The following is a 22,787-nucleotide window of genomic DNA, read 5'->3' on the forward strand; positions in this document are numbered from 1 at the left end:
TTCCAAACCGAAAGGGGAATCAAAATGTAAATGGCCATCTGTTTGGTTCATTTCTTATTGAAACATTAAGTGCCAGATTTCCTTAATTCGAATCAAGATTGAATTATTATCAATTCCATTAATCAGCCGGTATAAAGCTATATTCATGTACCTATAGATACTTTTTCGAAAGAAACCCTGATTAACCAAGTTTTTACCTTGAATTGAAGCGGCAAATTACATGAATAGATTCGATAGTATCTGAATAGACTCAACAGAAATTTGAACTGCCTCCGCAAATCTCTTTTACATATAGGTACAAGCTAACTTATATACAGCGCAACCTTAATATAACGATTAGGTAGATACATATATAACAGTTCCTTTGAATTTTTTGAAAAGCTCCAAGCAATATGGAATATTAATTAATATTGAAGATGAAAACATCAAGAAGAGGTTTGATGAAATTTTTTCTGTTTGTAAGCTGAATTCAAGAATCAGATATCAGATATAATGTGAGGTTTGTTTTCATTCAAACATATCTATTTCATATACCTATATAGTATTTCAAAATATAAATGAAACATTTCTCAACGAATTCTTTTATACATACCTGTATATGTTGTTATAAAATTGCTTGATCACATTAGTTAAAACTCAATTAACGGAAAGAATGAGTAAGTAAATCTAACCACACATGTGGTGAAGATCCTTTGCAATGGCGAAACACATACAAGCAGAATCTGTGCATACAAGGTTGGGCATAAGTCTGAAATTAAGTTAATATTTCTTCAATCTTACCGTAGTTTCCATTTTTATTCTAGTCTCGTGATTATCAGTAAATAAAAAAAATTCTTTTAAAATAACAACAGACGGTATGTTATTCACTTCAATTCTAATTCCGGCCTCTATATCACTACTGGCTAATTTTGATAGGCGTTCTCCTTGTGATAACCCCAAAGAAATTAATCTTTGCTTTCTATCAAATATCTTCCATATATTTTCCAACTTCATAGAAGATCTATCACGACTTTATAGTTCAACGCCTGATATATCGATTGTTTCTTTATAGAAGAGAAACCCCATTTTCCACATGGTAGATTTCATTAACATCAAGCGTGGCCAATTTCTTGACCATCCATATCCCAAAATAAATATGGTTCTCTGCGAGGTTTGATGAGTATAAACTAGGGGATGAATAATGTGTGAAATCACGCATCTATGCCCAAATGTGTAATCAATATGTCACAACTGAATAAACACCAGAATACAATTTGCAATGCCATTTTCGAAGATTTTTCATATGTATACACAGTCAGAACTGGATAAATTTAATTGTTGACGTGGGAAATTTATTGTATAATAATGGCCTATTCAAAGCATGATTTGTATGAAAACAATGGGCATGTAAAAGACTGTTGAACTCAAAGACTTCTAGTCCCGATAATTATAATAAATATTTGTTGAAGGAGAACCAATATCAAATTTGAATACACTGCCAGAGACAGAGACTGTCTCTGACACTGCTGAACAATTTATAGGGATCACGTATAAATTTCTCTTTGTTCGTGAGTTTTGTTAAGTTATCTGCATGGAACATATGTTATGCATGTGTTGTTTTAGGAAAAACTGAGATAGAGCATTATACAAATATTTGTCATTGTATAATGAATTATGTTCTCGATAAAAGACATTGAAACTAAATTATTTTATTCCAAAAACACGAGGCTGTCTATAGTCTATCCAAATCCGAGAGGCCAGCGTAAACAGACTGACTAACGCGTGATCGTATTTAAGGTACTCCTCTTATTGGTCAAAGCTTCAGGAACGCCATGTTTGCAGGTGGGAGTAATGCAGAACCGCATTACGTTTGATTCATTGATTGTATGCGAATTGTTGTGCAGAACTGCAGAGATCATTCATTGCTTTTTCTTTCGTAAATTGGTTTATAGTTGTAGCAAGTTATTCAAGTTACAAGCATTTAAGATAATGTCAAGTACTGATACTGCTGAGGAATCGCGTGTTGACTTAAGTCCTCCAAAAAAGAGACGTCTGAAACGACACTTCAGTGCCGAGATAAAAGATATGATTTTGAATACTTATAAAATTGAGATTATTCAAAATGCAGGAATGTGTTTAAAGGACGTAGAACTCCGAGTTGCTGAGACACTCGGCATTGGAGCTCGAAGTGTTAGGAGAATTATTTCCGAATACATAAATTCCGGTGTTCTATCACAGCCGGCAACAAATCAAAATCGGACCACCAAATGGGAGTCCTTATCAGATTTCGATAAAAATGTAATACGGCGAAAAGTTCACGAGTTTTTCTTCAGAAATGAACACCTGACTATAGAGAAAGTATTAAAAATAGTTAATGAAGACTCGAACTTGCCAAATTTTAAGAAGAGTACCTTCTCTATAATATTGAAAAAACTTAATTTCAAATATGGACGTCGCCAACGCAACAGTTTTGTTATGAACCGTGACGACATTAAATGTTGGAGAAGAAACTATCTCACGAAAATTAGGACCTTCCGTGATGAAAACAGGAAGATTTACTGCTTGGATGAAACTTGGGTAAATGCCGGTCATACTAAATCCAAAGTGTGGACCGATGAAACAGTTACATCTTCTCGGCAAGCGTTACTTGCTGGATTATCTACTGGATTAAAAATCCGTCTGGGAAGGTCTTGAATTTTGAGTTTAACCCTCGGTTTCATAAAGCTTGATCAGAGAATCAACGATCGATTGACGGATGAACGTCAATTAGATTTCAGTCGATAAGTTGGTCATAAGCATTCTGAATATCATTCTTGCACCAAATAATTATCTATACACGCCCATTTGATGATTCTCAACTGCTACTCCTCCAATATATTCGGAAATATGAAAGTTTCAATGATTTCCTTCGTGAAATCGAATGCCAAATCGTTGATCGAGCAATCAAAGTTTTGTGAAACTTGATGTAAGTACCTTTTTGGTGGAAAACAATTTCAACATTCTTTTTCAAATGAAGCGAATATATTTTTCCAGGCAAAGGGCAAAGAATTATAGTGTGTCATATTGGCAGTGACACTGGTTTTTTAACTGGAGGACTCTGGACTTTCCAATCCAAAAAACTGGTGACTACCATGAAGAAATGGATGGTCAGTCCTTCGAAAAGTGGTCGAGGGTATACTTCCTAAATTGGAGGAAAATTCTATAGTAGTTTTAGATAATGCTCCTTACCATTCAAGGAAAATGGAAAAAATTCTTAATTCACAATTCAGAAAGAGTGATATCCAACAATGGTTGAGGGAGAAAAATATTGATTTCACCCCTGACCTCATAAAAGCGCAATAGTTGCAGATAGTCAGGCAGAACAAAGAAAACTTTGAAAAATACATCGTGGATGAAACCGCAAAGGCCCAAAATATTACTGTACTTAGATTACCTCCCTACCACTTCGAACTGAACCCTATTGAATTGATTTGGGCCGATGTCAAGAATTTTGTGGCAGATAAAAACACCACATTTAAAATGGCTGACGTACAAAATCTTTTTCAAGAGGCTCTCTCACGGGTTACTTCCGAAAGATGGAGAAAGTGCGTGAAACATGTCAAACAAAAAGTTGAGGTAGACATGTGGAAACTGGATAATATTATGGATGATATAACACCAGTCATCGTCAACTTAGAGGAAAGTTCTGCATCTTCTGACGACACTACGGGGTAGTCATTTTTACAAAAAAAATATTGTTACACATTTATATACATAGTATTTATTAAAGTGGGAACTTTAGATTAATTGTTCATTACTGAGACTCGTAGTCAAGCATACATATTTTTCACCGGAACTGGAACACTCAAAAAGTTTTAAAATATAACGCTCTCGGAATTCAATTTATTACTACACCTCTGCGTTATCACGTTCTTGACGCGTGATCATTGCATGCTGCAATGTTTACCGGTGGCCTCTTGGATTTGGATATACTATAGTTAAAAACTAGCATACCTATATTATTATATATGGTTCCGGAATATCCTCTGAAGGTCTAGTAACTTTTTGGGGCATTCTGCATACGTCTTAGTATCGGTACGTTATAACTACAACTACGTTATAACTACATTTGGGCATAACATTCTCGTTCCAAGGAACAAGCGGTCAAAAGTATAGGTAAATGAAAGAAAAGAAATTTTTGCATAAAGATCGTTTTCTTTTTTGAAGCACTCGACAATGAACTCGCCTCGAAACGAAGTCAACCAGCAGTTTATCTTTCAAAATGTCAGTTGCAAACTTCATACCGTACCCAGACTTGAAGTCTAGCTTCTTTGAACTCGTGCAAATTCGTATCCCTCCAGTCTAGTCCCGATACATCATGAAACTCGTCGCCAGGATATTCGCACGATCTTTCAGGGGGTTTCACTCAAAACTTCTTTTTTCCTACGCCATTTCCACTTCCTCTATTCATTTACCCGAACCCATCCCTGTCTATATCGCCGCATTCGTTCAGACAAATTTTTAGGTAATAGGAATATTCACACGAGGCGAAAAATTTATGCGGGCATCAGTTTCCTTCTTATTTCCCGAACAGGCTGCAATAAATTTTCAATATATACCTCTTTCGAAAATAGGAATGCCTGGAACTTCGTTCTAACCCCATTCCTAGAATCTCATTCGTCGGGATAGAAGGGAAAAACATCGGTATGAGATATGAGATCTTCGGTTTCGTCCTGAATGTGTTATACGTCCAGGTTTATTATTGACAAAGCCGACTTCAGAAGCCGAACGCTCCGAGTGCCTGAACAGAAAACCGAATGAGTTTATCCACTAGGGTGGTTGAAAAGAATTTTGTCTTTCATACTGCCCTACGCTAGCTCTCAAATTTTTCTACTTAATGAAAAAATATGCCAATTGAGAGGGGTGCTGTTGCTTATTTATTGAATATCCATAAACGACCATTGAAGGCTACCTAGAGGACTTCTTCAAAGGTAAAGTTTTTCAGTTTATATTTAACGAATGCAGGTACTAGTAGCCCATCAATATATCTATAAATCTGCAGAATATGTCGGTAAATTACATTATATAAGTTATTGTGTAGATTGACAGACGACATTTCGATTTCTGTTCGCAAAACGTCGCCACTCACTCGGACAAAATCCACCTGCAAATCCCGAGTCAGGCAACCTGACATGTTCACGCTGTAACATCATCAATTAAAAACTATATTCCGAAAATAATTCCATTCGATGAAATCGTTTCTGCAATTTAACTGAATATTACATTTTTTATTGATTTTTAACAGCCTGTTTCTTCTCAACTGAGCCAAATTGGAAGAAATGGGTAAAGGGAAAAAATGTCTCTTTTCACCTCAGAAAACTTCTGTTAAAATATAAGTAAAAGTCAAAGACTCATTCTACATATTGTGGACAGATTACCAGCAGACAGGCGTCGTAGGTGGTACACAATATACAGGGTGACAATTTGAGAACTTGAGGTCAATTATGTCGCGACAAGGATGTTTTCAGAGAAAATGCCGGAACAGGTCAATTTTTATTCGAAGGGGGATATATTTTGAGCAGAATTGTAAGCCGAAATCTCCTCAACCCCAGCTGTAGGGGCTATCACCCCTTACTTCTTAATGAGGAATAGGGGTGAGATTTACCTCAATTGAAAAATCACTTGTCCCTCTACATGAATGCTATGGTTTTGCAAATTTTATTGATTCCTTGAAGTAGTAGTTACAGGAGGTGACAATTTGTAAACTTGCCAGGCCAATTAGGTCTAGACAAGGATGTTTTCAAAGAAGAGACGGAACAGGTTCATTTTTAAAAGGAGGGAGACATATTTGAGCAAAATTGTAAGCGGAAATCTCCTAAAACCTAAGTGTAGGAGCTATCACCCCTAAATTCTTCATAGGGAATAGAAGGTGAGCTAAACCTCAATTGGAAGACAATATGTCCCTCTACATAATACTATTGTCTTCCAATTGAGGCATAGCTCACCCTCTATTCCCTATGAAGAATTTAGGGGTGATAGCTCCTACACTTAGGTTTTAGGAGATAGAATAGAGGGTGAGCTAAACCTCAATTGGAAGACAATATGTCCCTCTACATAATACTATTGTCTTCCAATTGAGGCATAGCTCACCCTCTATTCCCTATTAAGAATTTAGGGGTGACAACCCCTACACCTAAGATCGAGGATATTTTGGCTTACAATTCTGCTAGAAACATGTCCTCCTCCGAATAAAAATTGACCTGTTCCGGCATTTTCTCTGAAAACATCCTCGTCGAGACATAATTGGCCTGGCAAATTTTCAAATTGTCAGCCCCTGTAACTACTTCAAGAACTCAATAAAAATTTGCAAACCATACAGTATTCATGTAGAGGGTCAAGTAATCTTTCAATTGAGGTGTAGCTCACCCCCTATTACCTATTGAGAATTAAGGGGTGATAGCTCCTACACCTAGAGTAGAGGATATTTCGGCTTACAATTCTGCTCAAAATATGTCCCCCTACGAATAGAAATTGACCTGTTCCGGAATTTCCTCTGAAATCATCCTTGTCGTGACATAACTGGCAAGTTTTCAAATTGTCACCCTGTATGTGCATCCACCAGTCAGTTATTTGATTATTATTTCTATTATTCTGTGGAAACCTTAATTGAATTATGACTTCTTTTCTTCGCTTATACTCGGATTGATAGTTTTTCCATTAAAATTAAAACTTTAAACTGCGAGTGCAATTGAATTGCATCTCCAAAGAAATTAAGGAATTATTCACACAAAAAAACACAACAGAACCGCTTCCGGAACGCGGAACCGCCTTCATCTCCGTCCGAGACATGAATAAAATTAAACGGAATCCTCCTCAAAACTTCCATTTCTCGATTTCCAAGACGCATTCAGAACGTTAGAGAAACCCGGTACGAAGGCATAATCTTGTCTTGAAATCGAAGTGAAGACTTAAACTTGTAACTCAAACTCCATTTCGTTAGGCTTAATAAACTCCGGCTTATTAACTGAAATGAGTCTACGACATCCATAATGCTTTTCCGGGCTCTGACCGGGTCTCAGAGGCTGCTTTAGGAGGTGCTTGAAAGTTTCTATTTACAAATGACCAGTTTAATTCCTTGGAGGGATTAGAATGAATTTATGCCGAAAACCTTCAGCGCCGACGTTGGATGTTCACCATAGCTTATAAATTTTCATCACATCATTCGACAAAGAGATATAACTATAAGCAACGTAATGCGTGTGAGGTTCGACGGTTCTTATCGAATAATTTGCAATTGAGATTTCTCCCGAAGGAAATACAACATGCAGAAAACAGTTCTTGATTGGAGAAGGCTGTCTACTCTCAGGTGTATTTTAATTTTATAGCTAGGATATGTTGGATACATGCTTAAGTACCAAAATTTGGGCTTGAACTAAAACTTTCTAAATATATTCAAAATTGTATGAGTTCCTTGGATAAATTCTTTTATTTTCACAAATTGAGACAGGTATTTCACCTTTGGATGAACTAGAATAATACTAATTGATTAATCCTTTCCTTAACTGATACGTTCTTCGAATATAGATTCTTTCATCATCAATCTAGAAAAGTCTCAGAGCAAATTCTCACATGAAAAGGGAATTTTCCGGACTATTTCAAATAACAATGAGGTTTGGAGAAGAGCCAGCACTGACTCATCTCCATAACTTCCATTCAGGAACACCAAACCGTGAAAACCAAATAAATTACGTTGAAATCGGCCAAGAAAAACCATATGTGTTTGCGCTGCATCAAAAAACCCTTGAAATTACCTCATGAGTTCAAAGAAATCGGCGAAATGACGATGTCACAAATAACCGTAACTCCTGCCTCAGACAGAAATCTGTTTAAGATTCAATATTCCTAAAATAATGTTACGATATCACGAAAGTTTCCTAAGCGAGTGGAGATTTAACATTTTTCCACAAAAGACTCGGATAGTTCCAGGGTTTTTCTGGGATGTGAATGAGATTGTGGATAGTCTAGGTTGACTGGTATTTTTTGTCTTATGCAAATTAAATAATATCGGCTTAGACGGATTTGAGCAGAACGGAGAATTATGCAAATTTATGGGATTTTCTTCGTTCTTGGTCTTGGTGCGATACGAGGAGTGAATTTTGTTTCACTTACTTTTCGCATCAGGATTTAGAAGATATATAATAACTAGCTTTATTCGAGAAAAGAGGGGTTCCATAAATATGGCGGTACTTAGTTATGAAAATATTATTAGGAATGTTGAATGAGGATAGCTACAATTTAAAAATGCACCTATTGAGTGCTTATGAAAGACTGTAGTTTATCCATTCATGCCATAGACACCCCCTGTAACCGCCAATTTAGACGAGAATCGTTGGGTAGGAGAAAAAAACTTGGCGTGTCAATTACTTCTATACTGTAATGGCGCTTTCCACCAGAATAGCATGTAAGTTTTATGCTAAAGAATAGGTACTTTTAGCATACACCATTACCATACTAACTCCGCTCAACTTAAACTCTTGTTCACCGTAAAAAGTCACACTTTACAAACTTATAAAGTGGTACTTTATCAAGGGATTCGTAACTTGCAAAAGCTACCACGTTTTCGTCTGTGATTGTTTGGTAGATATATATACAATTATTCACTTCCACTTTCCGCTACCAATAATTATCTTTTTCCCTAAAAAAATTTTTCTGCACACCATAGATGTCAAAACAGTCGTTCCTTAGTAAGTTAGGGGATCGACTTTCGCTCTATCCCTTTCAACTAATGATATTAAGACGCCGATACAAGTATCCGCAAATGTTACGACCTGAATTATCATATCTCACTTAAATTTATATAAATTCCGCCTTAATAATGAATAATTATTGAGGATTATCAATGCACGTGACTATTTCAACGTTTATGCGCCTCCTAAAATAAAACGTTGGTGGAAATTAAATCGTGGCTATAAGTGTCATTTGAATGTCCTCAGGCGTCTATGAAAATTTAGGCATAGTTGTTCGCATATATCTATTATACCTATCTAAGTATATCTATTATATAATAGATATATGGTTGTTCGCCAATTTTTTGAGGTATCCTTGCAGATTGCGATATTGTGTTAAATATACTTCTCAGATACGCATTCATATATTCTGATATCTGCCAAACAAAAGTTAGGCAAGATTACAAAAAACGTTCATGAAATGGATTAACTTTTATAATCAATGTGTTTAATTTTTAATCATATTTATTATTCATAGATTCCCCACATTTTTAGCAAACTCCATTTTATGAATTGACAATTCCCTTTATTATTGAAATCAAGAATGAAACATTGTGAATAATTTATTACAAAAAATTCCAAGATTTCCGCATGATCATTCAAATAAAAATTTATATACAGAGCGATTTCTAACAAATAAATTGAAATCGCAGCAACCTGAGTTATAGAAGAAATTAACAATTAAAGCAAAACAATATTTGTTGTCTCTTAGGAAGATTGGCCATTTCGGTAACAATCACATAATAATAATAATAATAATAGAATCAACAATATATGTTCAGAAGATATTAAATGAAGAAAAACAATTCATGAACAGGTCATTATAGAAATCAAATTATCTGAAAATAAGCATTTGAATGTTTTTCGAACTTGAAGAAGAAAAACAAATGAGCTTTGGTTTTCATATTTTATATCAAAGAATAACTGAAATATCATTATAGTCATAAAAAAATATAAATATAGATAATCCATTAAATATTACACAAAAGAATTCCTCAGATAAATGTCACAAACTAATCAGTTCAAACTTAACTACATACTTATTCAACTAGGATCGATAAATAAATATGGTTGATCCATAACATTTTTAGGTACATTTGAATGAAATAAGGGTCCTACAAATATATATTTTTTAACAATCTCCCAATACACTTCTCCTTTTCCACAATCATTCTTTGTTATCTTACGTATCTGACACTTAACATGCTCCTACTTCAGAAAAACAGACAACAATAAAAAGAAAAAATATAGAGAAAATTCAATTATTTTTTCTTTTTCCTCTTCAATTCCTTATCTACAATTTTTTTGTCACTTGGCCTTAGTAAAACTTTCAATGGTTTACATTTTTTTCTCATTCTGTATAAACGATTTCTTCTTCGCTTTTTCGCAAGTGTTTGAAGTTTTTTTTGTAATTCTGCAAGATCAACCCTTTCTACTACAATAGAAAATGATTTGCAGACACAGTTTTTTGATTTCTGAATATCTTTTTTAGACAAAATGATAGGGTTTTTCTCAACGTATGTAACAGGATAATTAATTATTTCATTTTTTTCTACATAAGGCTTATTGATGTACCTCTCTAATCTCTGAATTTTACGTAGCTTAAAATCTTCTGATACACCATGATTCACCCTTTCTGCAAGTAAACGCCCCAATTCAGAAGAAAAAGGCACATTTGTTGAATTATTAAACATGGACATGCTGAAATTAGGGGCGACATTAAATGTTTCAGTATAATGTTCACTATTTCTAGGTCCAAGACCAAAATATTCTAAGAAGTCCGATTTAGAACTTTGTCCTGTTGAATTATCTGTGAGGTATAGTGTAGGCACTGCTGTTGGTACTGAATTTTTCTTGTCATTTTTAAATGGACTCTTAACTTTTACAAGCTCGGGTACAATACTCTGAAGGGAAGAAATGACAGAGGTCTTAGGCAACTGACGGGAAGACCTGAGGCGATATGTAATCTCGGAAATATTTCCAGTATTTTTAGCCACTGATGAATGTATTATGTTTCGTTGCACACTATTCTCATTTGATTCATTACATATTTCACGTAAAGGAATCAAGACATCATTCTTGGGTTTCCTCAGATTCTTCAAGAACTTATAAACTTCGTTAAGAGTAGAATAACCAATTCTCTTTCCAGAACTCAAAACTGATCTGATGACGATATTCGTCCTTCTGTCCGTAATCCCTGATGTTGAGAGTGTGGCAAACAATTCATTCAAAGTGTCACCTTTGATTTTTCCTGTTTCAATGGATGAAATATACTGCTGAACCAATCTATTGAACTCAGCATAACTTTCAGTGTACATTGTAGAAAATTTGAATACCCGCTACATTCGATTTGTAATAAAATTGACAATGTCACCTCTTTTAAACTCCCTCCGTTTCCTTTCGAGATTGACGCACCTACTCCATAACAAGCAACAATTCGGCCGAGGTGAATTAATTTTGGATTAACGAAAGTTTATCAATAATGCTAACACCACCGATTGATGTAGATGACCTTAAAACTGTAAAACTAACTAGCAGATGGCGATTTTTGCACCGCCATAACGGTAAATTAGAATGACAGAGTAGAGTGGTCTGTTTTATCAACTGTCATTACTCCAGCGTTTGCGAACTATACAGTGACCGAACTAAAATGTCGGGAGCCCTCTAGCGATCAATATTGGAGCTTGGACAAGCGCAGAAATATTGAAACAGGACTCTGCAGCCGGATACGTTCCAACAAGTCAGATTTTTAAATTTTTAAAGAGAAATAAGATTAGAACTTCACTTGTTTAGGAATAACAGTGAAGCCGCTCAAAAAAAAATGATATAGGCCACAAAATTTATTCAGTATCATTTGCTTAGAGGTCATGTGAACATATTCAGATCAATAATTGATATATTTATTAGTTTCGCAAATTTCATTTCATTTTGGTTTTTAATCATTCCACAAATTTGTTGTCGATGTAAAACAATATTCACTGGAAGACAAAAAAATTTTATATTCAACCAGAAAATTTTCCGGTGTACCGATGCTCCCATCCGCTCATGGGTGAGATGAAAATCCCATACTCGTGAATCGGATGGACCTTTTGTTGCTAAGGATGATTAGGTTTTCGATGGTTTTTTTATCATAGGGACTAGATTGCCAGGGACTAGATTGCCAAACTGTCCTCCCACAGAAACAAAATTTTTCAAAAATAAATGTCTTTTTGTCACCACTTGTAGGTCTTAAGTTTCAACTATTCTCAAGAATTTCTTTCAATAAACTGCAGTGTGACTTGTGCAACTCAATTGGTAGTTTATTGAATAAAAATATTATTTTGTCCATAGATACTATACTAAAGAGTTTTGTGAACGATTCCATTGACCTACTGTGAATCAGCTATTAATTAGATCCCTTTATCTTGCAGTTTTGGGCGGCATACGTTCCTTGCGACGCCCAGTACAAAGACGCCGTACAACTGACTCTCGAACAAATCGACGTCATCAGGCGATTAACGGAGCTCTACCATCCCAGATTGGCCCTTTGTACTTCGTCAGAAGGTGAGTGGGATCACTTCTGCGAGATAAGTGGGTATTAATTTAATTTGAGAGGGTTTAATGGTGAAATGGTTCTGAATGTGATTATATCTGGCTGGAGGGGTGTCCTATAGGTGAGCGTTCCACAATTTGCACTTGATAATAATTTAATCACTTCACGGATGCCCAGAAATTCCAGAATGGTGTGAGTGGGGATTGTTTGTCATATATCGTGATGTCGACAGCTAGTAAGAATGCAATCCTGATTTGCAGTGTTAAGGCTTAAGGGTCTTCAAAGGTGAGCCTTTTTTCGATAGAAGGTGAATCTTCGCAAAATTAATAATCTCTTCAAAAATAGCTTTAAAGAAACAATCAAGATGGTGGAACTATCATCCCCTAAAGTTGAATGTGAACCCAAAAAATTTGGAGTACGGATCTGTGGGAAGGGGCTCACGATTTCAGATGCGCCAAGCATAGGATTGGTGAGATCAGATGAATTATCAATTGAGTGAGAATTGGTGGTTCCATTTTCTGATTTTCCACATCATTCCGGCCATACTAAATTTCAAATTAGGTCCTTTCGTTTGCATAAAAAGTGTAGCACCTTTTGACTAGGTGTAGTACAGCTCTACACTCGATTTGATTTACACCAGTATAGAGAAGGTGTAGTTTATCTACACCTAGTCAAAAGGAGGTAGGTGTAGATAAATAAACTACACCTTCTCTACACTGGTGTACATCAAATCGAGTGTAGAGGTGTAGATAAACTAAACCTAGTCAAAAGGTGCTACACTTTTTATGCAAACGAAAGGACCTTAAGTTATCAAAAAGGTGATCAATTATTGAATTAATTTGTCAGATTGCAAATACTTTGTTGAAATCTCTGTAGTTAAACTGAAAATTAGATAATTTTCTTTTTTCAGAAACGATGAGAATTGAAATATTTTTAATTTATTTATTTTTTTCATTTAATGAAAAAATATATGAAGCTCTATACGAAAATATCTACCAAAAATACTTTATTCATTTATTATTCTAGATAACTTGTCTGAAGTCTTCTATGGAAGAATTCATTATGAGTGTTATAGGTTCTTAAATGTTTTCAATTGAAGAGAAAATGACGAGAAACTTCTATCTTGTGAGCTGAAATAGAACGGTTCTTTCGTTTCACAATAACTCTAAAAGCTACGAAAAACCTACTACAAAAAATAAGTGATCTAGTAAACCCAAGAAAACGTGTCATCATCGAAGGAGAGTAGGTACTGATAGAGCTCTTTTAAATAAAGATAAGAGATAGGTATAGGTACCAATTCTTTGTATTCCATATATGTACATAATCATTTAGTTAAGTTATATATTGTTACATAAATACTTTAATAATGTTAATAAAAATTTTTTGGTTATGTACGTTTAAGCCCTTGCAAAATGATGTTTTTTATTATAGGGTGGTTGTTCCTGGGAATATCTTTCTAGTTTTATTTTACAGGAAAAAGAAGTTAAAAAATTGTTTAGAACTTTCAATCTGGAGAATTGCCTTAGGATAGGTTAGTGTTATAAACTCATGTGGTTTTTAGAACTTTTTTTATACATGAATTCAATTATTTGATATTAAGGGGAGAAAGTGTTTGTTAAAATTTGTGAGATGCTAATAAAGGTATTTCTATTATATTAATGAACCTACTTGTTAAGATTGACGTAATTTTGAAGTCAACACGAGCAACTCAAGAAAAAAATTTCCGATTTGAAATTACCACTCAAAGAACAAATGGTTCGAACGTGTCTCCTCCATTTTCGCGTCCCTTATCGAAGGAAATATTGTGTTATTCCTCGCGCTAACGGGGATCATAATTCAATTTTTCAACTGGGAGAAGTTATTTATGAGATCCCGTTAATTGTGAGGACTTCCTGCATTGTAAATTATTTTACACTGGCCCGTTTACGAAAAATTTTACTTCTAAATGGGGTATGCAAATCAGGACATCCGTTTTCGGATTTTTAATTTGGCCAGCTTTGTTTCATAGCGTGACCCCTAAGACTTAATGGGAGCTGAGCCCGCTCTGCTGTCGCTATGATAAATTCCTAGTTGGGATAGAAATTTGCATTCTATTCGCTCGTTGGGGGTAGGTACGACCGAAACCCTTTAAATTGTGTCTTCCCAGCATGGCTTCAAACTGAAAAATGATTCGAAGATAAGGCTTAGATGGTGGTAGCTTATTAAAATGAAGATATAGTAGGTACTTGTTGACTGCAATAAAATACGGTTTGTTCTCATTGTTCACCGTATTTCTTGCATATGCGTCCATCAGAGAACAAAACAATACAGTCTTACAAAATTGGTATCAAATTATAATTCAGAGATAAGTTGTAGATGGTAAAAATGGAATTCTGCTGAAGGCTTAAATACGAAAAAAAAAACACTAATCGGGTTTCATAATCTATAATTCGATCCCAGTATCTATATACTTCATAAAATCCTTTTTTTTTCCAGAAATTATGAGAGCGCACAAAGACCAAAAGCTCTGTTCCTTAATAGGGGTTGAAGGTGGACACTCTCTTGCTGGTAGTTTGGGAGTGCTCAGATCTCTTTATCATATAGGAGTACGATATTTGACACTCACGTCAACCTGCAATACTCCTTGGTAAGTACCGATTCAGTTTTTCCCAATAATCTCTCAAGATGAAAAGTTGAAAAACTTCGAATAGATCAGTTTTGATATGTTTCCAAAGTTGATAGACGATCCTATAGTGGTGAAATCTCTGCATATATCTGAATACACTAGGACCAAATGAATACATGTTTCGGGATATGTAATTCATTTTAGCGAAGATTTCCTAAAAAATGTTAATTATTTCTGATCCATATATTACGAAAGGTCAAAACTATGCCTCATGCCATGCCCCAAGATCTCGACAGGCAGCAAAAACAAATTTATAATCACCCGAAGGACTAAGGTCCAAAAACGTATCCCCGAAACTTAATATTCATAAAGCCAGGATAATTTCATTTAGTTCCACCTCAGACTGATTAGATCGGTCGTCTAATTTGAATATTCAGAGTTTCTTCGAGGGTGAAAATAGTTCCCGGACTAATCCCGGTTTACAGTTCCCTCTTACTCTTACCTCTTTGGGTTTCCAAGTCTTCACATGCACTGCTGAACGTGGCCGTTTGCAGGGAATAAGACATTCGGGTCATCATTTATTCCAGAGCCCTGGAGTATATTGTGAGCAGATATCTGCATGGGACGTCGTTGCTGATTTATAAATGTGCGAAGTTCTTGTTTAAGTGCACGTAGTGTCATTGCAGATCATTGCATGAATATGGCAAGATATACTAAGTGTGATGCCTAATACATAACATGGCTTCAAAGTCAGGAAATTCCGGAAATTTTTATGGTGAAAAACGGTTTTAAAAGAAAAGTCATCAATTCTACCATCCTGTTTTTCATTCTTGAGATATACCTTCCCAATCGTCCTTGACAGCAAAGATATTAAAGGGCAATAACACAGGGAAAGACTTTCTAATACCTCGCATTTCCATGATTTGAACCAATACTGTTGATTGAAGTAATACTTCACTAGGCATTGCAGTATCTGAGAAGGCTTCCAGGAGGCTAAGTCCTTATTATGCCTAGAATTTTCTCGTCTGAAACATTCCTTGCGCTGGCTTGCAATGGCGAGGCATTCTGTAACCAGATGAACAGCAGTTTTCTCCTCCTCTGCCCCACAGAATCTATGTTCGTTAGTTTCTGATAAGCCAATTCTAGCCATATGCTTCCTAGGGCGACAAGGAAACAAGTGAGTAGGCGTAACATATTCTTACTAAGATCCAAATACTTGCAGTTTCAAAATACCGAAGAATTTTTTTGGTATGATCCAGATTCCTCGATAGTGTTTCTCTTTTGGTTTCTTCCACCTCCTAAAATTGTTTCTAGTTCCTTCGGCACTCCCGTTTTAGCTTTGGGTTGATGACGTAGGAGTTCAGTGCTTTGATAGTAGCTTCACTATCAGAATGGATCATTCATACATCTCAAGTATTTCTGCCTGAAAAACACTCTAGAAGGATACATAGCATCGTTTTGCAGTTTTTCTCAATGTTTATACTTTTTGAATCACAACATCATTAGGTATGTAGGTTCGCTAATGAGATGTACTTGTGTAGAGTGTAGAGATTACCAGACTCACTTTTATGGTGAGTTTATGCAGAGTTACTAAGAACTAATAACCTTGCATATATTTACCATTAATTAATTCACTTAGGTCTTAGTTCTTAGGAAGCGTGCATAAATCCACCATAATAGAGATTTGCCTGATCTATGGAAGATTTTCAACAACATTGATCAGGCCCGGATCTACGATTTTTTCTGACCGGGGCAAATATTCATGATGGCGCCCCCCCCCTTCTAAGGTTCGTAGGAAAAAAAATCTAATTGCATATTCGTCATCACTTTCAACCCGAGTTATTTTTTTCACTAGTTCGAGGTCGTATAGATTACGAATATGCAATTAGATTTTTCCTAAGATGAGTACTTTGGGAAAAAAATCACTCATATTTTTTTCCCATATTGTTCCATCAAAAGATATTTTTTCTCATTGTTCCATTAAAAGTTATTCTTTTCCCGAAATACTCCCAAAAATTGCATAAATAAAAAAAATTAAAAAGTTTGTATTTACAAGAATGTCGTTTGCAACCTGCCATCGTCTATCGTTTTTACCCGCGCTTCATGAACGAAATTATTCCGAACAAAAATTTATTTTTGTAACTACATATATCGACCCGGATCATTTTACATATTAATTCAAGGTAGATCACGAATATGCAATTAGATTTTTAGAGGATCAGTATTTTGAGGAATAAATCACTTTTAGTGCAAAATTTCGGAAATATTGGTCAACTTTGAGGAGCTGTAGCAGCTAGAAAAAAGGCACTAGTCATATGCTGCTTTTTTGGTGATGAATTGGTTCTTTGCAAATATAAAAATCCACACTTCATTCATCTATCTCGAACGGTTTAGATTTTATGAATTTTTCCGCGAAGGTCCAAAATTTCCGATTTTCCATCGACCATAACTTGAAAAGTAATTTTTTTTTTAATATCTGTTTGCATATTCGTGTTCTACGCCCTCGAATTAGTGTACAGAATGAATTCGGTTTTGATCGGAGACCAAAAATTTCATTTTGTGAAAACATTTAAAAAAAACTCAATTTCGTGAAACTTTTGTATAAAACATTTTTTTGTACCTCTCTTAGTAACAAAGTTAAAGGAGGGCTCAAATTATGGTGAAAAACTCGGTGCATCTATGGAAAATTTGAAAAAATGTCGATCTTACCGATTTCCACCAAAATTGGTGTTTTTACTAAGGCATAGATTACGAATATGCAAACAGAATTATGCTGAAAGGATTAGTTTTTATGTTATGGTCTATAGAAAATCGGAAATTTTGGGTCTTAGTTCCAGATAAGAAGGCGATGAGACGGCAATTCCCCAGGCAAAAAAATTACTGCTTGCGACGCAGTGTAAACATATCAGATCTTTCAACCTATTTCACCCAAGTGTGGCGGTCATTCGTAGATGACTGAATAATATGCAGTTAATTGATCCCTCATTGATTTTAAATATTTTAGGCATAGTGATGGTTTATTATGTTTCCATTCTACAGTCTCCATTTTAGCACTAGGAAATTAATTTTATCCGAGAAAATCAAAAGTAAAAAAATTTCAACCTCTGGTTGATTTTGGCGCCCCCTTAGGCTGGCGCCCGGGGCAAGCGCCCCGCTTGCCCCCCCCTAGATCCGGGCCTGACATTGATGATGTGATGTTCATTATCAATGCATTTACAGAGTAAGTCTTTGACTCGTACAAATATTTTAACAGTAGATTCTTGAGGTCAAAAGAAACACCTTTTCCTTTACTATTTTTCTCAATCGGATCGGTTTAAAAGATACAGGCTGTTGAAAAACCATAAAAAAATGTTATTTTTAGTTTTATCTCACGAACGGTTGTATCGAGTAAAATGATTTTGGGAATATAGTTTTTCATTTATTTGATGAATCTTTTTCGAACACAAGATATCACCCACGTCTTCCAGTTTTCTCATTATGACCATAACGTACCATAAAAATGCCAAAAATTCAATGAAGCCAACTCTTGAAACTAAGTTGGACACTAGCTAATGAATATTTGAACCTTTTATAAAATAAAGGTATTCTCCATATTTTCTCGTATGATGCGCCGTTTTCGAGTAATTTGATGTTCAAAAATTAAAACGTGTCTGTGAAATTTGAAAAATTAGGATCTTTGGCTGAAGGCAACTCTGTTTAAATGATCCGCAGATGTGTAGTATCACAGATTTAGCTAGTTATTCTGGAGATAATACTGTTTTTCCAGGGGTGGCACAGCTCATTATGAAAATTTAAAATGGCTATATCTTTTTATCAGGCCCGAATCGGAAAAAATGGTATAAGAAGAAAATATTTCTCTCGACCTGAAGAATCTACTGTTAAAATATTTGTACGAGTGAAAGATTCACACTGTAGGTTTGAAAACTATTTTTTACTATTTGAAAAAAAGATTCTTTTTTTGAACGGAACGAAAAATGCTGCCACTAATTGCTAATCCGAATAATCCCCCAGTCAGACCTAGCGAAATTCCAAATCTGTGTTTAATTTTCAGGGCAGACTGTTCCCTCGCCGACATGCCAGGGAGGAAGCCGGAACACGGGGGCTTAACGGCCTTCGGGAAGGTAAGAAGGATGTACAAATTTATTCGCATTTTTCGTCCATTACCCGTCGGAATAATGAATTTACGGACGCGGTTATTAAAGCATTGGGAATTTTTCAGCGGAAAATTATTGCGTCCACCGCACGCGGACGGGCGGTAATTTTAAAGTTCATAATTCTTACCCCCTGTGTGCCCTAATTTATCGGATACGGCGGTTTTTTGACCGCCACGGGAGCGCGGTCGGCTGGTTTATTTGGCTGATTGTGCTGATTTCGCGGGTCTAGTTTCGCGGTTACGCGCGGAATCGATTTCTCTCGTCCATCCAGATATTTATTCGCCTGGGTGGATTTAAGGATTGGATTGGTTATTGGAGAACCGTTTCCAGGTCTTTTCACGGATTGTTTCGATTTCGAACAGTTTGAATTCCTAATCTATATGGGGAGTCCGGAAGTTTCAACTGAATCCAACATTTTGGGAATTTTTCGAAACTCAGTTTTCAAGTAGTTTTTTTCCAGGATAATTATCGTTGATCTAACTATGGTACATATTCTGATAGAGCTATTCTTCTCCTAATAAATCTGAGAAGTTCACCCATCTCGGCGCAACCGTTCGGTCTTGAGGTAGTTTTAACTGAACCCAACTTTTCGAGGATTTTTCGAAGGTCAGCTTTCGAGTAGTTTTTCTTCCAGGATAATTATGGTTGATCTAATTGTGATACATATTCTGATAGAGCAATTCTTCTAGTAGTAAATCTGAGGAGTTCAGCCATCAAGGCGAAACTGCTCGGTCTTGAGGAAGTTTCAACTGAACCCAACTTTTTGGGAATTTTTCGAAGGTCAGCTCTCGAGTAGTTATTCTTCCAGGATAATTTTTGGAGATCGAAATGTGATACATATTCTGATAGAGCAGAAGAGAAGTTCAGCCACCTCGGCGCAACCGTTCGGTCTTGACGAAGTTTTAACTGAACCCAACTTTTTGAGGATTTTTCGAAGGTCAGCTTGCTAGTAGTTTTTCTTCCAGGATAATTATGGTTGATCTATTTGTGATACATATTCTGATAGAGCAATTCTTCTAGTAGTGAATCTGAGGAGTTCAGCCATCTCGGCGAAATTGTTCGGTCTTGAGGAAGTTTCAACTGAACCCAACTTTTTGGGTATTTTTCGGAGGTCAGCTTTCGAGTAGTTTTTCTTCCAGGATAATTATGATTGATCTAATTGTGATACATATTCTGATAGAGCAATTCTTCTAGTAGTAAATCTGAGGAGTTCAGCCATCTCGGCGAAATTGTTCGGTCTTGAGGAAGTTTCAACTGAACCCAACTTTTTGAGAATTTTTCGAAGGTCAGCTTTCGAGAAGTTATTTTCCAGGATAATTATCGTTGATCTAACTGTGATACATATTCTGATAGAGCAATTTTTCTTGTAATAAATCTGAGAAGTTCAGCTATCTCGCCACAACAGTTCGGTCTTGAGGAAGTTTCAACTGAACCCAACTTTTTGGGAATTTTTCGAAGGTCAGATTTCGAATAGTTTTTCTTCCAGGACAATTATCGTCGATCTAATTGTGATACATATTCTGATAGAGCAATTCTTCTAGTAGTAAATCTGAGGAGTTCAGCCATCTCGGCGAAATTGTTCGGTCTTGAGGAAGTTTCAACTGAACCCAACTTTTTGGGTATTTTTCGGAGGTCAGCTTTCGAGTAGTTTTTCTTCCAGGATAATTATGGTTGATCTAATTGTGATACATATTCTGATAGAGCAATTCTTCTAGTAGTAAATCTGAGGAGTTCAGCCATCTCGGCGAAATTGTTCGGTCTTGAGGAAGTTTCAACTGCACCCAACTTTTTGAGAATTTTTCGAAGGTCAGCTTTCGAGAAGTTATTTTCCAGGATAATTATCGTTGATCTAACTGTGATACATATTCTGATAGAGCAATTTTTCTTGTAATAAATCTGAGAAGTTCAGCTATCTCGCCACAACAGTTCGGTCTTGAGGAAGTTTCAACTGAACCCAACTTTTTGGGAATTTTTCGAAGGTCAGCTTTCGAATAGTTTTTCTTCCAGGACAATTATCGTCGATCTAATTGTGATACATATTCTGATAGAGCAATTCTTCTAGTAGTAAATCTGAGGAGTTCAGCCATCTCGGCGAAATTGTTCGGTCTTGAGGAAGTTTCAACTGAACCCAACTTTTTGAGAATTTTTCGAAGGTCAGCTTTCGAGAAGTTATTTTCCAGGATAATTATCGTTGATCTAACTGTGATACATATTCTGATAGAGCAATTTTTCTTGTAATAAATCTGAGAAGATCAGCTATCTCGGCACAACAGTTCGGTCTTGAGGAAGTTTCAACTGAACCCAACTTTTTGGGAATTTTTCGAAGGTCAGCTTTCGAGTAGTTTTTCTTCCAGGATAATTATCGTTGATCTAATTGTGATACATATCCTGATAGATCAATTCTTCTTGTAATAAATCTGAGAAGTTCAGCTATCTCGGCGCAACCGTTCGGTCTTGAGGAAGTTCAACTGAACCCAACTTTCTGGGAAGTTGAAGCCCTTTTCACTCTGAAGCCACTCAAATTGTATCTGTAGATGGTAGCAACTCATATTTTTGCGTGAAGATATCATGCCTAAATAGGTAACGATAGATAATAGTAGAGTGATGGTGAGATGAAAATTCTGAGTACAGCAATTCATTTTTTAGGGCTTGACCATAAGTTTGTTGATCAGGAAAAACATTGAAAGAAAACAATTTCCAAATCATCAGATGTATCAGACTATGAAATACATATTTTCTATTTCAGAGTCACTCTCACTTATTTCCGAGATGTTTTTAACTTTTTTGAACCTTACATCTTTTATACTGAGTATCGTGGGAAACAAAGACTTCAATCACCTCATTATCACATCAACGCTTCAAAAGTTAAAGACAGCCTCCCTCAACCAAGCCCTTAAAATCAACTAAATCACAAATTAACTAATGAAAAACCGCGGAAAATGCTCCTCGCCCCTACATAATTCATAACTTCGACGCTTTACCGGCACAATTCGCAAATGCCGTGGATACTTAATGGAGAATGAGTTTTCTAATATAAAATTTATGAAAGCGTTAAATCGCGGCAGTACGCACCGCCCTCGGCAAGAAAAGCCCGGCCTTATTCTAATCTAGGCCACTTTATTTGATTAAAAAAATCTTCCTGCTGTTTTAATTTGATGCCGGGCGACTCGAGGTATGCAAGCTTTCTTTCATATTTCAATGGAATGGATTGAAAGAGCTCTGCTGGAAATTTTACACAAAAGATAATCACTGCCAAATACTTCGACATATGAGGTGTCCTATAATTAGATGAAGACGATGAGGATATTGCGGGAAATTTAAATAATAATATAATAAGTCCTTTTTTGTTTTTTAAATAATATTTTTTTTTTCAAGAGACTTTTGTGTTTCTTCCGATAACCGAAAAAAACAAAGATCATTGTGGGGTTACATTTTCCGTGATCTTTCCAACGAGCCCACACATGGTATATGTTTTCATTTGAAAAACGGGTTTCCGAAGAAATAATGATTTTATTTCAAACTTATGCCCAACCCTGTGTAGTTTTCGGGTCTTCTTGAAGAGTTTATTCGAATTTTATTTCACAAATCGCGATTTCACAATGGAATTATAAAGCATATATCATGAAAATATAATTTTCACATCTGTCACATTGGAAAAATCTATATATCTGTATGAATAAATGATTTCCAATAAAATCAATCGTTTTTACATCTCACTGAAACTTTCCATGAATAACAATTCAGTTTTTTGA

General features: G+C 35.7%; 1 protein-coding gene across 1 annotated transcript in view; it reads left to right on the forward strand.

The window, feature by feature from the left end:
- LOC123311131 (putative dipeptidase CPSG_01350) overlaps positions 1-22,787 on the forward strand; it is a 249,916-nt gene that overhangs the window by 215,774 nt on the left and 11,355 nt on the right. The window contains exons 6-8 of the mRNA XM_044894921.1: positions 12,155-12,287; positions 14,752-14,902; positions 18,933-19,002. Coding sequence (XP_044750856.1) covers positions 12,155-12,287; positions 14,752-14,902; positions 18,933-19,002 — 354 coding nt within the window. The remainder of the gene's footprint in view (positions 1-12,154; positions 12,288-14,751; positions 14,903-18,932; positions 19,003-22,787) is intronic.

The sequence above is a fragment of the Coccinella septempunctata genome, chromosome 4 (genome assembly GCF_907165205.1).
Source record: "Coccinella septempunctata chromosome 4, icCocSept1.1, whole genome shotgun sequence".
NCBI classification, from domain to species: Eukaryota; Metazoa; Arthropoda; class Insecta; order Coleoptera; family Coccinellidae; genus Coccinella; species Coccinella septempunctata.